At 41.3% G+C, this 22,163-nt stretch overlaps 1 protein-coding gene across 6 annotated transcripts in view; it reads right to left on the reverse strand.

The window, feature by feature from the left end:
• PDK1 (pyruvate dehydrogenase kinase 1) overlaps positions 1-22,163 on the reverse strand; it is a 41,294-nt gene that overhangs the window by 12,508 nt on the left and 6,623 nt on the right. For all 6 annotated transcript variants that reach the window (XM_061608483.1, XM_061608482.1, XM_061608484.1 and 3 more), the window contains exons 4-8: positions 11,657-11,841; positions 11,314-11,409; positions 10,316-10,393; positions 5,677-5,753; positions 4,527-4,625 (exon numbers count right to left, since the gene is read on the reverse strand). In XM_061608483.1, the coding sequence (XP_061464467.1) occupies positions 4,527-4,625; positions 5,677-5,753; positions 10,316-10,393; positions 11,314-11,409; positions 11,657-11,841 (535 nt within the window). The remainder of the gene's footprint in view (positions 1-4,526; positions 4,626-5,676; positions 5,754-10,315; positions 10,394-11,313; positions 11,410-11,656; positions 11,842-22,163) is intronic.

Below are 22,163 nucleotides of genomic sequence, written 5' to 3' on the forward strand. Positions count from 1 at the left end.
TGCAATATTGGAGCAACAGGTCACTCACCAGCCATAGAGGCTCGCGTCCATGGTGACTATCAAGACTGTTGGGGCTCTGAGGGTAAGGCTTCTCCAGATGAGAAAGGAACTAGAGGGACTCCTGCACATGCCTTGGGAGCGTGATGTGCCAGTTCTGGTGTGAGGTGATCTGGTCCTGATATGGAAGTAGCAGCCACTGTAGGGCTCTTGAGTAGAAGCATGCCCACGGCACTGAGTCTATGGCCACTATCATGGAGCCCTGCAGCTGAGCCAGTTACATCAGAGGAGTCTGTCCACCTTGTAGGCACGTGTGCAGCTGGCACAGAAGTTTGTCCGTGTTCGGTGGACAGGAACAGCTTGCTCTGAGCTGTGTCGATGACCACTCCCATATGTTGAAGGTGCTGGGTGGGGAACAAATGGCTCTTGTCCCTGTTGATAATGAAGCCATGGTTCTCTAGGCACTGGATGGTCGTCTTGAGATCCCATTGCTGAGGAGGCCCTCACCAGTAGGTCATCCAAGTAAGGGTATATATGGACTCCCTGAGTGCAAAGGTCTGCCACTACAGCTACCATGATTTTGGTGAACACCTGTGGGGCCAAGGCGAGGCCCTGTATTGGTACTGGTGGTGGCCGTGTGGAATGTGGAGGAAGTGTCTGTGCTGCTGGAGAATGGGGACATGCAGGTACGCCTCTGTGAGATCTATAGATCCCAGGAAGTCCCCCGGTTGAACGGCTTCCGCAATAGACCGAGCATCTCCATCTTGAACTTCTTCGTCTGCAGGAAGCAGTTCAGAAACTGAACGATGGAGCAGCTGTCCACCATCTGTCCTGCAGAATGATGGCAAACTCTAGGGAATAGCCAGACTGGATGGTGCTTAGTATCCACTTGTCTGAGGTGGAGGCTGCCCAGGCATGTGCAAAAAATTGAAGCCTGACCCCCACCTGGGCCGTCCTGGCATCATGCTTGGCTTTGCTTGGCACTGGGCTTCGGGGTTTGACAATGTTTGTTGCCTCCTCCCCCCCCCACTGGAGGAGGGTGTGGAGCGGGTGCTCTGATGGGAGGAATTCTAGGAAGACTTCCAGGACCCATGGAACTGGTGAGTAGTTCTGTAGGTAGTTGGATAACCCTTGGGGCAGAAGGAATGTGAAGTCTACTTATGGGACTTGTCCTTCTTAGGAGCAGAAGGAAGAGCCTTCTTTTTATCCTTGGTCTTCACCAGGTGGTGCTCTAGAGACTTGTCAAAGAGTTGACCACCCAAGTAAGGCAGAGCTGCAAGACTGGCTTTGGAGTGATGGTCCACCTCCCACTGTTTCAGCCAGACGTTGCATCTAACTACCACTCCATATCCAAGTGCTCGTGCTGAGTATTGCAGGCTGTCCCAGTAGGAGTCTGCTAGGAATTCAGCTAGTTTTGCCAATTTGTGCAGCTCCTCTCTGATGTGCCTGGCATCTGGAGGCACTTCTGCCAGCTGTGCTTTAGCCCACTTGACCGCTGCGCATCCCAGGAAAGAATTGACTGCTGAAGCTTTCATGGCCAATGCGGATGCTTCATGTGAATGTCACTTTGCCTGTCACTTTGGTCTGAAAGAGTATCTGCTCCTTCCTTGGGGATAGATGTCCTGGCCCTGAGGGCAGAACAGGCTCGTCAATGGCCGGGACTTGAAAGGTTGCCATGGCCATGGCAGCAAATGCATATAGCTTTTTGGACAAGGCATGGGGAGCTTTGGGTTTGGCTGGATGATCCCATTCTTCCTTAACAATGTCCTTGAAGAACTTTGGAAAGGGAATGATCACCTTCTGATCCCCTGATCTAGGGCAGATGTCTGAAGATCCCTGTTCCCCTTCCTCTAGTTCCCCCTCCTGAGGAGTTTCCTTAGGTGGGTCTAGCTGAAGGCAGGCCATAGCCTTAGAAATCAAAATAGGATACGAGTCAGGACAATATAGTCTCTTATGCACCAGGGATGGCATAGGGAATCCTCCCCTGACAGTTCCCCCTCTTCCTTCTCTGAGTCTGATGCAGCAGATACCAGGGGAGGACTCTCTCCCCAGGAGTCTAGGCAAAGGGAAAGGCGGTCAGGCGGGAACCCAGAACTGGAGCATCATTTGCGCTTATCCTTGTACAATTTAGGCTTCTGGAAGGAGTCCCTTCTTTTGTTCTTCCTCCGTCCTCTATCTGGGCTATCATCCAAGGAGGTGGGAGAGGAGGAAGAGAAGGAAAATGAGGAGGTAATCATGGCAGCAAGGCCTGGAGTGCTTGGAGCCTTTTTTCCTGTGCACACAGGCCCAGAGCTTGGCTAAGGAAACCCCCACTTCCTTCATCGTGGCCTTGTTAAACCAGGCCAGCACGGCTGACGAGGTAAGGGGGCTTTTCTAAATGGTGAGATTTGGCATGCTTTTTCCCTGCAGGAGTCATGTGTGTGTCTTCCCTTCCCCCCGGTTGAGTACAATGGAGCTGAGAAAATTAGTCTAGCATGGCACCCACCACTGAAGTGAGGGGGGCTAGGGGATTGCTTAACTGAGTAGATTCCCCCCCCCCAGGGACCCATCTTCCTCAGCTGAGGCGCAAGACAGGCTGTCTCTCCCCACAGGCACAGCTAAAATCCCAGCTGAAGGGGAGAGGCTGGAGCTGGAGCAGGCAACCCCCCCCCGATAAGAAAAGTGTAATGGCTTTACCTAAAAACGAGGTGGCGAGGTGGCAAACCACACATCGCAGAGGCCCAATGCCAAGGGGGGGTTCTAACTCAGCAAAAGCATTAGATAGCTAGGGACCAATCCCTGCTCCTCCCAGGTTCCGCAGCAGCGATGCTTTTGAAAGGCTTCCCTCTCCTTAGGACCGATAAGGGATAGCAGAAGGAGGCGCGAGACAAATCCCAGCCTCCGCTGTGCCCCGGTGCTTCCCACACCTCTTCAGAAAACAATCCCTCTTCCTCCCTCAAATCTGCCTATTCACCTAGGGTGGGGAGCAAAAGAAGAGAGAGTCAGAAGTCCATGTGCTGCAATTGCAGCTGATGAAGATAAAACTCTCTGAGAAGAGCAGAGAAAATAACTAAACTGCTCACAAATCTCTTATGGGGACCCAGGAAGTTGACTCTGTTGCTTGCTGAAGGCAAACTCCAGAAGTGGAGACCAGGGTAAGGTTTCCTCCCCCTTCTGACTGGCTACCAACGAAACTTTTTTTTATAGTGCTGACTCTGCCTCCAGGAGGAGCTAACCCATTTCTGTTTGCGCCACTCATGCGCTGACTGAGAAGAAATACTTTCATTTGTCTGTCCTGAAAAAAAATTTCTGATCAACAATCAGAAGACAAACCCTTTTGTCTTCTGGGGAGATATGATAGCACTCTTCAAGTACATGAAAGGTTGCCACACAGAGGAGGGCCGGGATCTCTTCTTGATCGTCCCAGAGTGCAGGACACGGAATGATGGGCTCAAGTTTCAGGAAGCCAGACTTTGACTGAACATCAGGAAAAACTTCCTAACTGTTAGAGCCATATGGCAATGGAACCAATTACCTAGAGAGGTAGTGGGCTCTCCAACACTGGAGGCATTCAAGAGGCAGCTGGACAGCCATCTGTCTGGAACGCTTTGATTTGGATTCCTGCACTGAGCAGGGGGTTGGACTTGATGGCCTCATAGGCCCCTTCCAACTCTACTATTCTATGATTCTATGAACCCCTCACAAGTACACTTAAAAAGCCAGGTTTGGGTCATGTGCTGGGAAGCAAGCAGAGTGCAATAAGCAGCCTTTCCAGGGAGCATGTTCCACAGCCAAGGGGGCAGTAATCAAGAAGGCCCCTCATGTGCCTATCCGCTGTACTTCCGATTGCAGAGGGACACAAAGCAGGGCCTCCAGTGTTCAACAGAGTATTTGAGAAGGTATATATATGAGGAGGTGATAAAGGTATCCTAGCCCCAGGGTATGCAGGGTTTTAAAGACAACTATCAGTACTTTCATTTGGGCTTGGAAATGGAATTGGAAATCAATATAGATGAAAAAATATTGGAGCAATATGCTCTAGCTGTTTGCCTCCAGTTAAAATCCTGGCAGCCATCTTTCGGATCAACTGAAGTTTCAGTGTTCTGGCAGGTAGCCCACTCTGGATGTTACTAGGGCATCAATAATTGTGACCACGTCTGTTCTGTTCAGGAAGGGGTGCAGCTGATGAAAGGCACTCATGACCACAGCTACCACCTAAACATCCAGGAATAAAGCTGGGTCCCCAAGCTACTCACCGGAATGTTAAGGGATGCACAAATGGGTTGAACTCCTAATCCTGGATCAGAAGGTCCCCAGATATAGTACTTCTTAGTTAAATGGATTAAGTTACATCTGGATCAACTAGTAAAGCAGACCCTAACAGTCCTGTTTGAATCTATGATACAGTGTTTCAAGTAGATTATCCATTAGTAAATCAAACCCTCAAAATCTGTATGACAGGTCAACACACCTAAAGATGAACATTGGAAGGTCAGGGTTTTAATCATTTGCCAATGATTGGGAAGTGAGAGAGTAAACAAAGCCATTACCTTCACAGTTAAATCCTCATTGCCTAATGTGACGTGGACATGAATTGGAGGGTAAATACCTCGATCAGCACGATGTTCCATAGTAGCCCTCATTGCATTCTAAGATTTCAAAACATTAAAGTAACAGCCAAATTACGTATATACGTATCATTTTTGCTTAGTAATTTAAGAAAACATTTCATTTTAGGTGTGTATACATATTGGATCAAAGTTTTTGAAAGAAACTTTTTTTAGAATACATCGTATTTTTAAATTGCTTCCTGCTTTATACAGTTTTATAAAGTTACCCAGCTGACTTGACTAGTATTTGGTTATTTTTGTCTTTCAGTGTTGTTTCAATGTATACAGTCCCAGAAGCAGAGGAATAGTCTGGAGGAATTTCTGCTTCCTGCTACTTTAGAATTTAAATATGGCCAGCCATTTAAATTATCTTTTAAAATGAAATTGTTTCCATTTACTTGCAGGGTAATCTACTGAAACAAAATCTAGTGAACAGTTCTACTAATCTCACACGCAACTCTGTGTACATGAAGAGGATCCGCCTGGGCGTTCTACTAAAACAGGGATGAAGAGTCTCCAGATGTTGCCAGACTCTACTCCCATCAGCCCCAGTCAACATGGCCAATGGTCAGATAGGATGGGAGCAGTAGCCCAATGACATCTGGAAGGCCACAGGTTCCCTATCCATAACTAAGCCCAACCCTATTCCTGCTGGCCATAGTTTGACATGATACTATATGCCAGACACTCAGCTATCCCCAACAACATGATGATGTCCTATGACTTGCATATCGTTAGCTATCCACCTGCTCTTCCCCAAGTTTCCTAGAGCGCAGGCTACTTCCACATGAGATGCTGTTCACCAGGCTTTGAAGAGAATGGAAATACGCATCTACTTGGCCAGGAAAATGCCACTGCACCTGGATGAGGGCCAGATGGGGGGTGGTGGTGTTTCCAGCAGAATGGCTATGGAAATTCCCTTTAAGGGAATAAGTTAAGTGTAGGCCTCATGTTATTTTCAGGCACCTGTCTTTAAACAACGGGTTTTTTTACTTACTTTTTAAACATATCAAATGTTTTTCTTTCCTGACAGTTTGACTACGGAAAGCTGTAAAAGAGTACACGCGACATATCAATGCTTTGTACTAACCTTGAAAAGTTCAAAAACCATGTAGTAGAGATGTGATGGCACATACACCACCTGCATGGGCTGCCCTGATGATTTTACTGCAAAAAAAAAAAAGAGGAACAGAAACCATCAACTGAATGCTGGACAACTACTATCAGTTTTGGCAAGGCCTGAGCATGACTAAACAGTGTGGTCCTTTTAAATGATTACAAAGGCTCAGATTTAAAAAGCTACTTTAGGAATGCCCAACGGCTTGTATTTATCCAGTTGGAATTTTTTTTTAACTGAACACTACACATACCATATCAAAAATTAATTTTGAAAATGCTCAAGCCAGTAGGTAGAACTAAGCGCATGACTATTTGGATTCTATGTTTTTATTATCTATTTGGTTGTGTGTGCATGTCTAAATACACACACAGAGCAACATTCTTTTGATTACTGTTAGAAAAAAAATCTGTCCTATCTCAGATATCTAAAGTACATATTTAAAAAGCAATTTTAACTGCTTATTCCAGTATGGAAGGCATGACATCTCTGAGCAAAATTAATTCTGAACACAACAGGATGTCAGTCTCTCAGTTATTCCCTATTTGCCCGATCTCAGGTTCTTTTGGGGACTTTAGTCTATTAATAGAGTAAGCACAGGGAAAAGCATATTGATCCCGCTCTCATAATAATTACCTTTAGCAATCAACTTTTCGCAGTTAAATTGGGCTCTATCTATGTTTGAGAAATGGCGTATGTGGTCTCTACAGGAGACAAGAATGTGTTGTAATGCAAGTACAGTGAACTCTGGTCTAATACTAATTTATCTGTTTGAAATATATTGCATCCACCTATCTAACCCTGGACTTATTTTTATAAGAGAATCTGTAAAATTTAACAACAGATTTAAGCCAATAATACTTGGATACCTATCTACACTGGTGATGGGTGTGGAGAAACGTGTGTGTTCACATACATGCTTTGGAGAAGATATATAAGCAGCAACTTAAAATTGCTCCATCTGCACACAGAGGAGCGGCATGTGTTGTGCTCTGCCACAAAAGAAGTATTATTTAAATGTGTTGCCAGCTACAGGTAAAGCAATCACCTACCCAATAACTCCAACATGCGTCATATCATTTAATCATATTTAACACATTCACTGGTACATGTGTGTACAGCATCAGCACACTAGCAACTCATCTGCCTGACCAGCTGCAATGTTGACATGCTAACACTGCACATGTACAGTATTTATTTTTATCCTACCTTTCTACATAAAATACCCAAGGTGGTAACACAATCGAGACAGCCAAACTACTGATAATAAAAAGGTTTAAGACAATTAACAATAATATATTTAATAGCATTTAAAGACGTATCAGTTTAATAACTTACAAACAATGAATAACTAGCAGCAACCTCATAATAAATATCAATAGCAGCAGATAATAGGTACCCTACTCCAGTGTTCTTCAACTTTGGGTCTTCAGATGTTGTTGGATTCTAACTCCCATGATCCCTTGACCAGTGGCTAAGCTGGCTGGGGATGATGGGAGTTGTATTCTAAGAACATCTGGGGATCCAAGGTTGAAGAACAGTGGCCTACACTGTCGTATCATTTTTTTTAACATAGGCTGATATTTCCTATCCACCAGAAGGCCAAGAGGGATGAGCATAGTCAGCTCCCTAGTGTGTTGGGAGGGGGGAGGGGAGAGAGAATTCTAGAGCTTGGAAACTGGGCCCTTTACATGTGTTCTCATCCCCTCAGAAGATGGGGTAACACAAAGTAAGGCTTCTGATGGCAATCCAAGTGCTTGGGTGGTCCATATTGGAGTTACACTATAGTCCTCAGTAAGTGCTTTATCCATGGCTTGTGTCACATTTATATTGAGCCTTAGGGCACAATCTAACTCACATTTACCATAGGGTGAGGAGAGTTGCATGCGGCAGATCTCTGGCTCAGCCAGCTGGGTCCTGGCTCAGCCAGGTTGTTGTTGTTGTTATGTGCCTTCAAGTCGATTATGACTTATGGCGACCCTATGAATCAGCGACCTCCAAGAGCCAGGTTATGCTGGCATAAGTCCCTCAACCCACCTTAGCTGGAGCTCAGCTGAGCCAGTGTAAAGTGAAGCCAGCATAAGAGGGCTTAAGTCACGAAAAAGGGCTGTTCTGGGGGGTGTCAGTGGAGGGGCCGAGGTGAGGAGACTTAGGCCACAACCAACTCATGTTTGGAGCGCTCCTGTAGGTCCCAATTCAGGTAAAAATTAAGCTGGGAAAAAGGTCAGTCTAAAAAAATTAATACAATAGACATCAATGGAGAGGGCCCAGTCCTCCTGTCTGTGCTGTGGCTGTGTGTATCCGTTTGGTGTCTTGCAATAAACTATCTTTCTGCATCTACCTATGTGTGGTGCCTGATCTTTGGGGTTGTGGATGAAAGCATGTGTGCTAGGTGTGCTCTTTGGGTGTGTGCTGGGGGTTTCCACATGTGCTTGTTTACCTAGTTATGCTGTGTCACGCTGCCTGTGCATGTGCGCAATTCGCTGCGTGGCTGGTAGGCATGCATGGTGTGTGTCAGGTGTGGCATTCTGATTGGTTGGCAGGGGGCTGCTGCTACACAGGCGGTAATATGTGTGTGTGGGTGCATTCCATTGCTAGTGATCTTACAGGCCTCTTCCCATGGGCTGTGAAAGGAGAGTCTCATTGTTTGTGCCCAGCATCTGCAGGATGCCTGGAAACACTCCCTTGTGTCCCCCCACAGGTGGCTACAATGTGAGCTCTGCCAGCAGCCTATATTTCCCCGCTGTTCTCGCAGCACACTCCCCTGTCTCATCAAGATGAGCGCACTTGCATTTTCTTCGGCTTACTCCCCAGTAGGGGTATTTGGGACAACAGGCTTTTACTTTCTGGTCCCTGTGTGCAGCTCTGCCATCTGAGCAGGCGTTCAGCCATCCCAGAGTCTCCTGAATGGCAACTGGATGCAGCAGAACTTTACACTGGCTTCCCTTCCACCAGCACCAATTATGCCAGCTTCCCCTGAGTTGGATTGCTCTGTTATTCACATAACTACATGTCCTCCTTACAGTAGTAACCACTTAAGCATGTTGCAGCTCTTCTGCCAAAAAGATCCCATATACTGTATAAGCCCTATTTACTCTCTCTGGGCAGTTGTAGAGGAAGATAAACCTAAATTATTATTATTATTATTATTATTATTATTATTATTATTATTGCTTGCCCTTCACCGTTAGGTCCCAGGGCAGGTTATAGAATTTTAAAATACAGTTTAAAAAACATCAAAACACGACTAGTAGCATTACAGGACTGTGCTACATAATGAATTGTATTCAGATCCAGAATTTGTAAGTTCCATGTAAACCTTAGCCAGTTCATTTCTAAGAGCAGAAACAGATGGAAGGAAATGTATTTCATTCAGCAATGTTCTCAACATTGTTTTTTTTTAACCAATGCCCCTTTTTAGCTAACATAAAAATCCCATGCCCCCACTTCAGATCTGGCTCCCCTATATATTTTATTTGAATTTTCAAAAGTAGTGAAATATTGTGACTTTGCAAAGGTACATGGATGAAAATGGAATAATGGTGCACAGAGTGTTTTCTCCTGTTTTCGGGTATACAGGGAGATAATTCAGCCAAATTTTTTCCAAAATCATACTTAGCAGCTGAATCAAACTTGAGTTCCAAAAACTCCTCTTGAAGATGCTCTGGCAAGGATTGAACATCTTTGAGTGATAAAAGAGTTTCTCACAAGCTTCCAAGATAATGCTTGTGAGACAGTGCCAAACTACTGCGCACCCATGATGATGTGCAGATCACATAATAAGCTGTGTATGATCTGCTTACCTTCCAAACATAACATTTCATTCTTTACTTTAATATTGTTAATTTTGTTCTTACATTGTACATATTTTTGGAAACACTCTAACCCCACCCCAAAATAGTCATATGCCCCACTGGTTGAGAAACACTGTCCTACAGTGTAGCTATTACAGTGTTACTGTAGGATAAGTATTCACATAATAGAACATGCCTGGAGAAGCTATGAAACACGGCATAACTCAACACTTGAAGGCTACTTCACCAGTTCACACTATGAACATTTTGCACGGAACCCTGTAGCATGAGGCACATGTTTCTTTCACTGTGCAAACATAACGTAGAGAGCTGGAGGTGCCCCCAGGCTCCCTACAGCATACTTCTATAATGAAATTAGTGCGTGCAGACACATCATGTTATGGGATATCCCCTGAATACCTGATAAACCTTCTATGTCTCTAACACAGCCTTTCCCAACCAGTGTGCCTCCAGATGTTGCTGGACCACAATTCCCATCTTTCCTTACCATTGGCAATGCTGGCTGAGGCTGATGGGAGTTGTGGTCCAACAACATCTGGAGGCACACTGGTTGGGAAACGCTGCTCTAACATGTGAAGTGGCCCTGGCATTTCTCGTGAGACACTGCAGAGCTATGCACCAGAGACAGGACCTGCTTGTATTGCAGACTGAGTATGCTAATCATGCACCTCATACTCAGCCAATGTATAGATCTGCACTACCACTACAGACACAGCCTAAAAGGAGTCCCATACATGAGAAACCCTTGCTAAGAGCCTACAATTTCCTTTAAAAATCACTCCCCTTCCAATTCTTACCATTTCGCTCATCAAGTACAAGTTCTGGACAGCTCATGTAATACAAGTCACAAAGCCTCTTTGCATTTTCGTAGCCATCTGCAGAAAGTTAAATCACAACAATTTTTCTTTAGAAGTTAATTACTTCCCAGCTTACACAGTATTGTGGCAACAGTCTTCAAAACATCAGGAAACAACTTATTAGCCATTTTTACTGTTCAGGATAAAATTCTGAGGACTGCAGCTTTTACAGATCGTGCATATTTCTGGTCACATTAATTTAAGTTACTAACTGGGGCTGCATATATGTTTTGATTCAGTGAGAAGTACCAGGAAAGTGCACAACGCAGCAGATTTCAGAGCCATCCTTTTTTTAAAGAAAAAAAAGCAAAAGCAAGTATCTAGGCCTTGCCGTTGAACATGTTCTAAAGTGTATGGTTAATGCCTGGTAAAATCTCAGAAGCCAGAGTGGATTAAACTTTCCAGTGGTTCAATGCCCTTCATAGTCCCTCCCCTATAAATAGCCAAAACAGAACTATACAGGATATAATAAACAGACCAAAATAACTGTGATCCTATACATGTTTACTGAGACATCAGTCTCACTGAGCTCCATGGAGTTTATTCCTTTGCCTAGTAAGAGTGTTCACATTTGCAATTTCTCTAGTTTAGGACTGCAGCCTAAATTATGCAAAATGAATGAACTTATGAAAATTGTATACAAATCCCTTAATTCAAGGGTTCTTTTTTCTTTTGGCAAAGAATCATACAGCCCTGATCATAGCCACCAACACGCTATTTCAGCGTAACTGAAAATATGAATGAGGTTAGACATAGTCAACATCCCATTTATATTATCACCAATTATTTAAAATATATTACAACAAAACATCTTAAAAACATCTTTTAAAAAAAGCTTTAAAAACGTATTAAAAAGCAATTCCAACACAGACACAGACTGGGATAAGGTATCTACCTAAAAGAAAACTTTTTTTATATATAGGTCTGCCTGACTTTACCTTTTATAACTTCAACAACATCGCACTTAGGGTCAATGCTTCCAATGTGTTTTGGATGAGCTGGGTTAACTTTGACTTTCCCACCGAACAACAAAGCTGCCAACAAAAGGAGATAACAGAATGCATCACAAGTGATTTCACAATTTACAGGCCACAAGATTAGCAGATTTTACATTTGGAGGACAAAGAATTTTTTTTTAATCCTGGCAAGCATTTGCCAGTGTATAGAAATGAGGAAGATACTAAAAAAAAGTAGCCTATATACAAATCTCTTGTTTTTAAACAAAACCACTTTCACACACTGCACAAATATTTTATCTCCCCAAGTAACAGAAGTACTTACTGTGCTGATTAAGAAGCATTCTGATTGAAATGCGGCTCATGAAGAAACGGTCTAGAAAATACTGCACATTCTGACTTGTCACTGGATCGACACCATAGTGATCCTTATACTCTATCACACCCTGAGCCATGGTAGGAATAACATCATTGTGACGATTCCGAATTGTTATCACAGTATCTGTAAAACTGAAACCAAATGCACTTTCTGTCAAGGCATATTAAAGATGCTGTCACTACAACAGGGGTGGCTAAACTGTGGTCACCGTATGTTGTTGTACTACATACTCATCATCCTGACCACTGTCCATGCTGACTGGAGCTGATGGGAATTGGAATCTGACAACAACATCTGGAGTGCTCCCAGGCATTTTAATGTGTTTAATGTTACAATTTTAAATCTCTTTGTTTCAGTTTATTTATTGTGATATTTTGTATTTCTGTACTTTTAATCTTTTGTACACTGCCCAGAGAGCTATTCGCTATGGGCGGTTTAAAAATGAAATAAAATAAATAAATAAAATAAATCCCCATCCCTGCACTAGAAAAATCACAGCATTCACTTAACTATTCAATGCAAAAACCAATCGTCTTTTTTAAAAAATGCATCTTCTAGTCACCAAATAATCAAGGAAGGGAAAATTTTCAGAGCGAAGTCTAATCATTATTTGTGCAATGCCATGTTTTCTTTTAAATGCTTAAGTAATAATGTCTTGAATTTAGATATCCCATGAGGGGAGCTCAGCTCATGGGAGGTTTACACTGACAGAAGTAAAGGGAGGCAATTTTCACAGTGGTTGCTGGAAGAAAATCGCATCCCACCCCTCCATACTTTTGCTAGTGGGAGCATCCACCGGATCAAAGGCTCTTTTGCCAATGGAAGGAGCCTTTGTTTGTGAAAAGGCAGCTCATTCTACATGATCCAAGCATCAAATACTGATAATAGTTGCATGACACAACTGAGTCACAGAACAGTGCCCCAACAATCATGGTGTAGCCTTGGTTAAAACTCCCAGCAACCCCACCCACCCATCAGTTGTTGATTAAACAGGAATATCCCTAGCAACAGAAAATGTTTTTTTATATTCACTTAAACTATGTCTACCACTAAATGTGCTAATTGATTTGAAGAACAGTCCTATATAATAATTGTAATAATTGTGCCAACTAAATAAAGTGTTCAGTTATAGTTTAAACCATTTCAAATATTGTTATCCTGTCTCTCCACAGCCAGCATAAATATCTAAAATACTATTCAGATGTTAAAAATACAATAAAGACACATGTACTGCCCAAGTCTGTGCCTGTGTACTCAGAGATAAGTCCCAATGACCTTAATGGGGCTTACTCTCAAGCCAGCGTGTCCAGGACTGCAGCCTAAAATAACTAAATCCAAAAACAGTCCAAACGGCCAGCAAATATTTTTTTTAAAAAACTTTTATTACTTATTTTACAAATTACAAGAATTCAACCAACCAACAACCCTTCCCACCCCTCCCACCCTGGAGCCATGGATTATCACGGATTATCACTGACAAATATTACGAATACAATTTGGGATCATACAAATAAAAATATTAATACAGGTAAGTAACATTAAAAATGAAAAGCAACTATAGGATCAGGTTAATCCATCAAGTAAGATATCTAGGATTACTTTGGCAAGTTGATTGTGTAAATCATGTTGAGCTGTAAACGTCCACCACATGGTCATGAAGGATTCCAGTCTTGCTTTGCCTTGCAGGAACTGAAAGTGCAGTGTGAGTTTGTGCAGGATCGCAATCCAGATGTTCCTATATCAAGCCTGTACACCTGTCATTCAAAGGTTTTCATTGTTGTAATACCGATATCCTTGCTGCTAATAATAATTTAGAAAAAAGGCTTTTGGATTTCAATTTGTTAGTTTCACTCTTGAATAAAGAGAGTAAAAACAATTCCGGACTTAAGTGAATATCTTCTTTAATAATCTTGTTGAGTTCAGTATGGATTATGCTCCAAAATGATCTAATCTTCGGACATGTCCACCAAAGGTGGAAATATGTTCCTTTTTGAATACAACCTCTCCAGCAAGTTGGTGATACAGTCGAAGATACGTGAGACAGATGAACTGGTGTGAGATACCACCTGTGAAATATTTTCAACATAATTTCTTTATGATTGGGAGAAATTGTTTTACCATGTTTAAATGTATAGAGCCCTATCCAATCAGGTGAGTCCAACACAAATCCCAGATCCTTTTCCCATTGATTCCTAAGACCTAAAAGACCACCTGAGTGTTTTTCTATTAGTACTTTATATACCATGGAGACCGGACTTTTTCCACTCAATCTTTTGTCCAACACTATCCTTTCAAAGGATATGGTGGGTTTTGTAGCACATGATTTTACATGAGGTTCTTTCAATATATGTTCCAGTTGGTAAGTATGCAACAATCCTAACCCCCATGCTGGAATGTCTAGTTTGAGTTGTTGGATAGATACTGGCTGTCCCTGAGAGTAGAAGTCTCTTAGGCGAAAGTATCCTTTCTCTTCCCACCCAGGAATATATCATCACCAAGGTTTGGATAAGCCTGAAGAGGAAGCAGAGGTGAGTAAATAGGAGATAATTTAGATTGCAGCTTACTCCATATTGTGAAGGTAGCTTTTGTAAAGAGATTTGTAATGCTTTTTAACCAAGAGTTGCGAATGGGCAAAAACAGAATTAAACCATATTTTGCCCCAAGTTAGCATTTGCTCTTCAAAGCTTATCCAAGATTTTTTTGCTCTCATTATTATAAACCCCAATTGTCAAAGGTGGAATGCAGTATAATATAAATTAGGGAGTCCCCACCCACCAGAGCTTGGATGAGTATAAAAAGTAGACATAGCCAATCTTGTTTTTTTATTTTGAAAAATAAATGTATTTAAATTATTTTACCATTTACGAATTGTTTTAGAATTGATAAGTATAGGGAGTACTTGAAATAAGTAAAGAAATCTGGGTATTATTTCATGCATATTGAAGCTATTTGACCCAAGATAGTTAAATTAAGGTTTTTTTCAACTTTTTATATTTTTGTTCATTTTACTTAATAATGGGCTGTAATTAATTGAAAATGATCTTGAAAAATTTTTTGGTATTAAAACTCAAGTATCTAAAGGCAGTGTTGCATATAGTGACTCCTAACAATTTACGAACCATAATTGATCCTCAGGATGAGTATGAAAAAACAGAATGGTAGATTTATCATAATTTATTTTAAGCCCTGTTATTATTGCAAATTTGTCTAGTTCTGACTTAAGACCAGGGGCTGCTTGAGATGCTAGGAAATTCAGCATTAGAGTCATATCATTATACAAATTCAATAAATGTTCCTCTTCACCCTCTCCCTGATATCCCGCTATTTTGAGTTTGTAACTGCATAGCCAAAGGTTCCAGGGAGAGGGCAAAGAACAATGGTGACAAAGGGCAACCCTGCTTCGTACTTCATTTTATTGGGTCAGAATCTAGGTTTGTTAGTGCAAACTACTGCTGTAGCTTTGGAGTACAGTCAGTCTATCACATTTAAAAAACCTTCCCCCATTTGGTATTCCTCCAGGACGTTTAAGTAATCCCAGCTCAGACAATTGAAGTCGTTTGTAAACATCTAAAGATAGTATTCCCAACAAACTCCAAGAATGTTTAGCATTAAGTATGACATTAAGTAATAGTCTGATGGGATCCAATATATACCTTCCTATAATGAAACCTGTCTTGCCTGGGTGTACAAATTCAGTTATCATTGAATTAAGCTGGGTTGCTATGATAGCTGTGAAAAGGTTTTGATCCTGACTTAATAGATTTATAGGTCTATAAGATTCTACTTTTTTCTTAAATTTCCCTGGTTTGGGAAGAACTATTATATGTGATGATCCCCATGTTTCTGGAACAGAGCCCCCGGACCAAATATAATTGTTAATTGTAGAGTAAGTACTTCCCTAAAAGTTTTGTAAAAGGAGCTATTAAACCCATCTGGTCCTGGGGCTTTGTTATGTTTAAGCCTTTTGATTGCTGCAGAAACTTCCTCTTCTGAGATAGCTTAATTTAAGAACATCAATTGAGTATGTGAAAGTCTAGGATAAGAAAAAATATGGAGATATGCTTTCATATCTTCCATCTTGGTGGGATAAGGATTATATAATTATAACAATCTGCAAAATATTATTAATTTATCTGGTATCATATGTCACTTTATCAAGATGTGATATTGCTAAAATTTGAGAAGATAGACAACGTGTTTTGAGAGCATTAGCTAGAAGTTTAGAATTCTTGTTGCCCGATTCATAGTATTTTTATTTTACATACCAAAGTGATTTGGCTATTTTTGTACAGTCTAAGGCTTCTCATTTTTTTATCTTTTTTGTTATGTTGAATTTCTAATAATTCCACTTCTTTTAACAATTGGGTTTTAATTGGGTCAATCCTACATATTTTCTTTACTGCTTCTGCTATACATTGCCCTCTCATCGTAGCTTTCATAGTATCCCAAATAGTGTTACAGCTAATGTCTGGAGTGGTATTTATTTTGAAATATTCCACCAATGTGTCTTTTAGTGTTTTTGAGGCTAACTGATCAGCCAAAAGGAACAGATCAATCCTCCACATAGGGGAATAATGATTGTCTGGTAAAATATTCATAGATATTCCAACAGCTGCATGGTCTGAAATTAGTCTAGGAAGTATATTTGCTTTAGTTATCCTGGTGCTAAAGTAGAGGACAAAAGGACATAATCTAAACAAGAAAATGAATTAAATCTGGACGAGTAATAACAGTAATCCTTAATTCCATGATTTATGTGTCTCCAAGCATCAACCAACCTGTAACGTTCTAATAATTTGATCATATTATTTCTGCTCTGATGATGGGTTGTCCAATGCCTGGAGCTTTTATCTAATCTAAAATCACATATAATGTTTAAGTCTCCACCAATGATTATGTCCCCAACTGCATATTTTAAAAGGTGTTTTAATACTTTAGCAAACAAATTAAATTGATTAGAATTAGGAGAATATATTGAAGCAAACGTGAAATTATACAGCAAACCAGATATGAAAATATATCTACCTTCTGCATCAATTTGTTATTTTTGAACCTGAAAATCTATTGTTTTAGCAAAAATAATCCCCACTCCTCTGGAATGAGTAGATCCTGGAGCCAAAAACTGGGAGCCAAAATACTTTTGTGGTAATAAATGATTGCTTATATTTGATGTATAGATTTCCTGGAGAAAAACAACTGAGGGATTCTGAGTCCTAATATAATCAGAAGAGCTCTGCCACTTGATAACATCTCCCAAGCCCTTTACATTCAATGTTAAGGTATGAAATTCAATCATTTATATGCTATGGAGAACCTGGTAATTTCCCCCTGTATATCCTCTTTATTGTTCATGAAGAACTGCATAACATAAATTAACTCTGTATAACCCCATTTATAACCATGTAAACCTTATCCATGACTCCCATTTCCCCGTTCAAACCTAAAACTCACCCCCCCAACCCTCATGCCTAACTAAAGATAGGAAACGTGTCCCTGCATGCGGGTATTGCCAGAGGCAGACCAGCTTTTAGTGGGCCAAAATTTTGCGGCTTGGTATAGCATGAGGACATGCTGGAATTCCAAACTATGCTGATAATATCAACAATACCACGTAGGTAACCCTTGCCTCCGCCAGCCCTTGCCTTAACAAGAATAACACAGACTTACCTTTTGCACCAAGACACATTTATAAATTGATATTAAAAACAAACACAATAGGATCTATAAAATTTTGAGGAATCTATGTTAACTTAAGTACATAGTTGAATTAGTTTCCCTCGTATATATGCTTCCTTTATAGAACTCCTTTGTGAATAAATGATGTTGTTACCATACAACTTGGTAATTATTTCTTTTTTGTAGAGGTCGATCTTGTGGCTCTCTGAAGATTGGAAACTGTAGTAGGTAAGTCTCCTTTTTGACATTTTCTGCGTTTGGTAGGTTGAGGGGAAGCTTTCCGATCTTCTCCCGCCACGACCATGTTGATTAAGTCATCAGATTCAAGATCTTCTTCATCCCATGGTGATGTTATATCAAATAATGCTAGCAGACTTACCACTTCTTTTTTATTTACAGCTCTATGTTGGATTTCATCGGCTTCTACTATCAGGGCAAATGCAAAGCCCCAGAGATATTCGGTATCTGCCTCTGTAGCAGATCTGAGTTGGGACAGAATGTTTTATGGCAGCGAAGCATTTCTGCACTTAGATCTTGTAGAAAAAGTACTGGATGTCTATCATATTCTATCTGGCCTTTTTCACATACAGCTTTAAGGAGTGCTTCTTTTTCTAGCAAAGTTATAAAACACCACCACTATATCCCTGGGAAGATTCTTAGGGCGGGGACCCAGACTCCAATGGGCACGTTCTATGTCAGAGTTGGCGATTTCTAAATCCAGGATTATATTTTTCCACCAGTCTATCAAAAATTGAATAATGTCCCTGTGACCTGCCCATTCTTTAATTCCACAGATGAGACCAGACAAGATAATTCTCTTGGTCTATATGGTTTAGTAGAAATCTGGCTATGTATAAGCAACATCCACATGTTGAGTTCCCATCTCTAGAGCTTCACCTGCTGTTTTGGCCGTTTCATCCAGCCTGTTTGTTAACGAGGCAATCTTTTCTTCCAGTGATTTGAAGACTTCATCCCATTTCCTTAATAAGTTGGTTTGAAGCACCACAATTTGTGTTGCGACTGGATTGTTCTCTGGTTCTATTATTTGCATTTGATCTTCCTTGGTCATTCTGACTGTTCACGCTGCCATTTTGAAGCTGTTTATCCCTAGGCCTTTGTTTTTTGGACTTTCACTGATCGGCTTAAAAAAGCTGGTTATTTGATTATCTTTGTTGCTCAAGATGCCCAACAGCATATTACAGATAAGATCCATGTTAATATGTTATCTATATCACATCTCCAAATGGTGCAAAAGGTGTTTAAAGTAAGTAAGGTTAGCGGAGCCAAGAATCTAGCATGTTATTCCCTCGCTCGCATGCATGCGCCCCCCCCAATGGCTAGCAAATATAAAGGTCACAGAAGAGTTCTCAAGCTACCTGCCATTAAAACAGCTTTAAAATAAAATATTTAATTTGTGATGAAATGAACAAAACTGGATGCCAAGCAAATGCCTCAACAGATTTATTCCACAGCTTAGGGGCCACAACTGAAAAGGACCTGTCCCTATTAATTGTGCTGATTGATATGGATCTTCATTGTCATATTGTCTATGTGGATGGGTACATGAAAATTGCGGATCTTAGGAATGAATGTCCAGAGGGCTAGATTGGCTGCTTGACACTCCACCACTTTATACTGTAGGATGCCTTTGAGGTGTTCCACATGCCCTCTATAATCTGGTCCTCATAGCTGGCTCCCTATCCTGAGAGGCTGGCATCCATGGCAATGATGGTGAACACCACAAGCTTGATCAGGACTCCCCTAGAGAAGCTGATGCATCTTGTCCCCTAGGGTAGAGAATACCACACAGAAGGAGAAAGACATATTTTAAGGTGATGTCGGTGAGCAATGGTTTCTTGAAATGGCAGAAGTGTCCATTCTAGGGATCTGGAGTTGAGCTTCACCTATGGCAATACTTCTAGGCATGGGATCATGAGTCCCAGAGCCATGATGTCTGCTATCCTGAAAGCTGCTAGATATTTCATGGTGAGACAGTTCTTCTGGATCGTCTCTGATCTTATCATGTCTCCCAGGTATAGATCCTGGAAGTAGGATGTAGGTGGCTTTTGTCCAGAAACCCATGATCCATCAAGCAGGTCCATATGATATGTGTATTTTAGTAGGCTTGGCATTCAAACAAGGACCCTATTATCAGAACATCAAAGTAAGGGTAAATGTAGGCTGTTTGGAGTCTAGGTGTTCCATTAGATTGGTGATGAGCTTGGTAAAAATGCATAATGCTGAGGTAAGGCCAAGTGAGAAGATGTAATACTGAAAATGCTGATGACTATAGGCAAAGTAGAGGAATCACTGATGAGCAGGATGGATGGGAATGTGAAGATAGGCCTCTGTCAGATCTATGAATGACACAAACTTCTGTAAGTGCAGGGTCTCACAGATAGAGGTGAGTGTTTCCATCTGGATCTTTCTCTATTTGACAAATATGTCAAAAAATTGGAGATCCAGAATTCCATCCACATTCCTCCCTTCCTGAACAAGACAAATTGAGTAAATAACAGAACACATTTCCGTCTCAATGGTTGCAATCTCAGGGGATGGTCTATGGTTTGGAGCCAGCCAGGCAGAACTTCTTGGGACTTCTATTATGTAACCTGACTCCACTGTCTGGAGGGTCCAGTGATTCAGCATTGTGCGCTGCCAAGCAGGGAGGAACTGGTGGAGTCCTCTTTCATTGGGATGGGATAGGCATTGGTTGGAGGCTCCTAGTCTGGAAGTAGAGAAGGACTAGACTCTAGCTGCAGCTCATGATCGAAGGACCAGATATCTCTGGTCCTAGAAGAAAACCTCTGGGAACAAAAGGGCTGATGAAACTGAAATGGCTACCTGCCTCTTTTTTTTGGTACATAGTCTTACATTTGTCTTTCGAATCCACTAAAACTTTTTTTACTATGTCATCTCCACATAATTTGGTCCCCATGAGGATAGATTAGATCTGGGAGCAGAATCCATGTTCCACAAAACACTTTGTCTAGCAACCACCCCTGCTACTATGGCCTTTTGACAAGAAGAATTTTGAAGCGTTTTTTGAACTCTGATTGGTTCCCGGTTGGGTTGATCTATGAGGTCATCAAGCCAGAGAAAGAGTGAACTGACAAAAATGGATGCAGAAGATGCCTCCTGTAGAGACACAGCCTCATGAGTGTGTTTTAGATTGAGAACTAAATAGCATTCAGATGTATCCTTAATGTGACACATCTTTGTCTTTAGGAAGAATGATCCCTGATAAGAGGACTGCCACAATGGGGTAGTCCATTCTGACTTCACTATATTTTGAAAATTATAAGAAAAGGAATTGCTGAGGTGAGGAAAGTGGGATTTGATCTGAGCGAAGGCAGAAACAAACTGAGGGACAAAGAAAGGAAGGTCTCCAGGAAAAATCTGGTCACATGTTTCTTGTCTTCTAAGCAGTAGGAAGGATCATAACCCAGTTGGACACCTCCCATGCCCAACTGAGAAGTAAATTAATTTTAATCAATAAAAGCTGAAAACAAGTTATAGTTTTAAATCTAGATACATTTTACCCTTCCAGAAACACGAAACATTTCTCTCCTCACGTGCAAAAACTTACATTTTTTTAGAAAAAACAAAACAAAGCTTTTATTTTGATCCATCAAATATCTAAAATATTCTGTGTAGATTTGACAACACCATTCATTACATTTCATTGGAATAAACAGGAGTTGCACCACAGCAATTTTGAATCTGAATCTTTTAGTATTATGTAACCACAAAAACCAAACAAGCAGGCTTAAAACAAAAAATGTACTAAAAACTGTAGACAACTGTTTTATACACACTCCACTATTTGGTATAATATAGTCTAGCTGCTCCTGTGCTATAACCCCTAATCTACATACACATCGAAAATGGAAGAAGTTAGGATAGGTACTAAAAATATAAGAAACAATTTATTAAGAAATATCACCTAAAAGTACTTCAATAAAATTAGTTCATAGCATGCTAGTTGTTAAATGTCTGAAAATAAGAATTCAAATTCATTCAGTAGTTTTTCAATGCAATAATAAATAAATGCAGTTTCCTTCCACCCAAAGGACAAGATCTGCTCCATCTCAGAAATGAGGTGCTAGATTAAAAGAAGGAATGATTTCCTTTCTTTACAACAGCACATTGGATCCCTTCACAGCTAACTTATCTTTGGGGTGGCAAAAAGCAGCAATGACAAAGCAACAAGATGTGGAAATTGTCTATATAAATAAAAATGTAAGCCCTGAATCCATCATGCTGCAGTCTGCAGCCCAATAGACAGGTGGCACTGCAAATTATATTGCAGCAGTGGAGGAGGGAGAAGGCAGCGGAGAGCAGCTCAGGCAAGCTGTGGAGGAACATTTCTGATAGACCAGTGTAAAAGGGGAAGAGGAAAGCAGGGAGGGGTCTTACCAGCTCTAAAGAGGAGAGGGGAAAGGGGGGCTTTGCCAGCTCTAAACCCCCCATACTAACATTGACCATCAGTGGGGAACCTTTTTGTTCCCACCCTGTGGGCCAACTTTGACAAGTGTCAGTCATTTGACATTGTTATTCATGTGATGAACATTGGGGTTAAAGTTGGCCTACAGAGTGGCAGCAAAGGTTCTCCACCCCTGCTTTAATGAGTTCATCTGGGAGGGTTGGAGAGGTGTAAGGGTACAGGGATTGATGAGGGGTTGGGGAGCAACGCAAGCAGAGGTAGAGCCCCTAGTATTTTATATATTGCCTAAGGGGAAGTTGAGGGCATTCACCCAGTGTCATGGAAAATGTG

This window comes from Rhineura floridana, chromosome 2 (genome assembly GCF_030035675.1).
Source record: "Rhineura floridana isolate rRhiFlo1 chromosome 2, rRhiFlo1.hap2, whole genome shotgun sequence".
Taxonomy (NCBI): domain Eukaryota; kingdom Metazoa; phylum Chordata; class Lepidosauria; order Squamata; family Rhineuridae; genus Rhineura; species Rhineura floridana.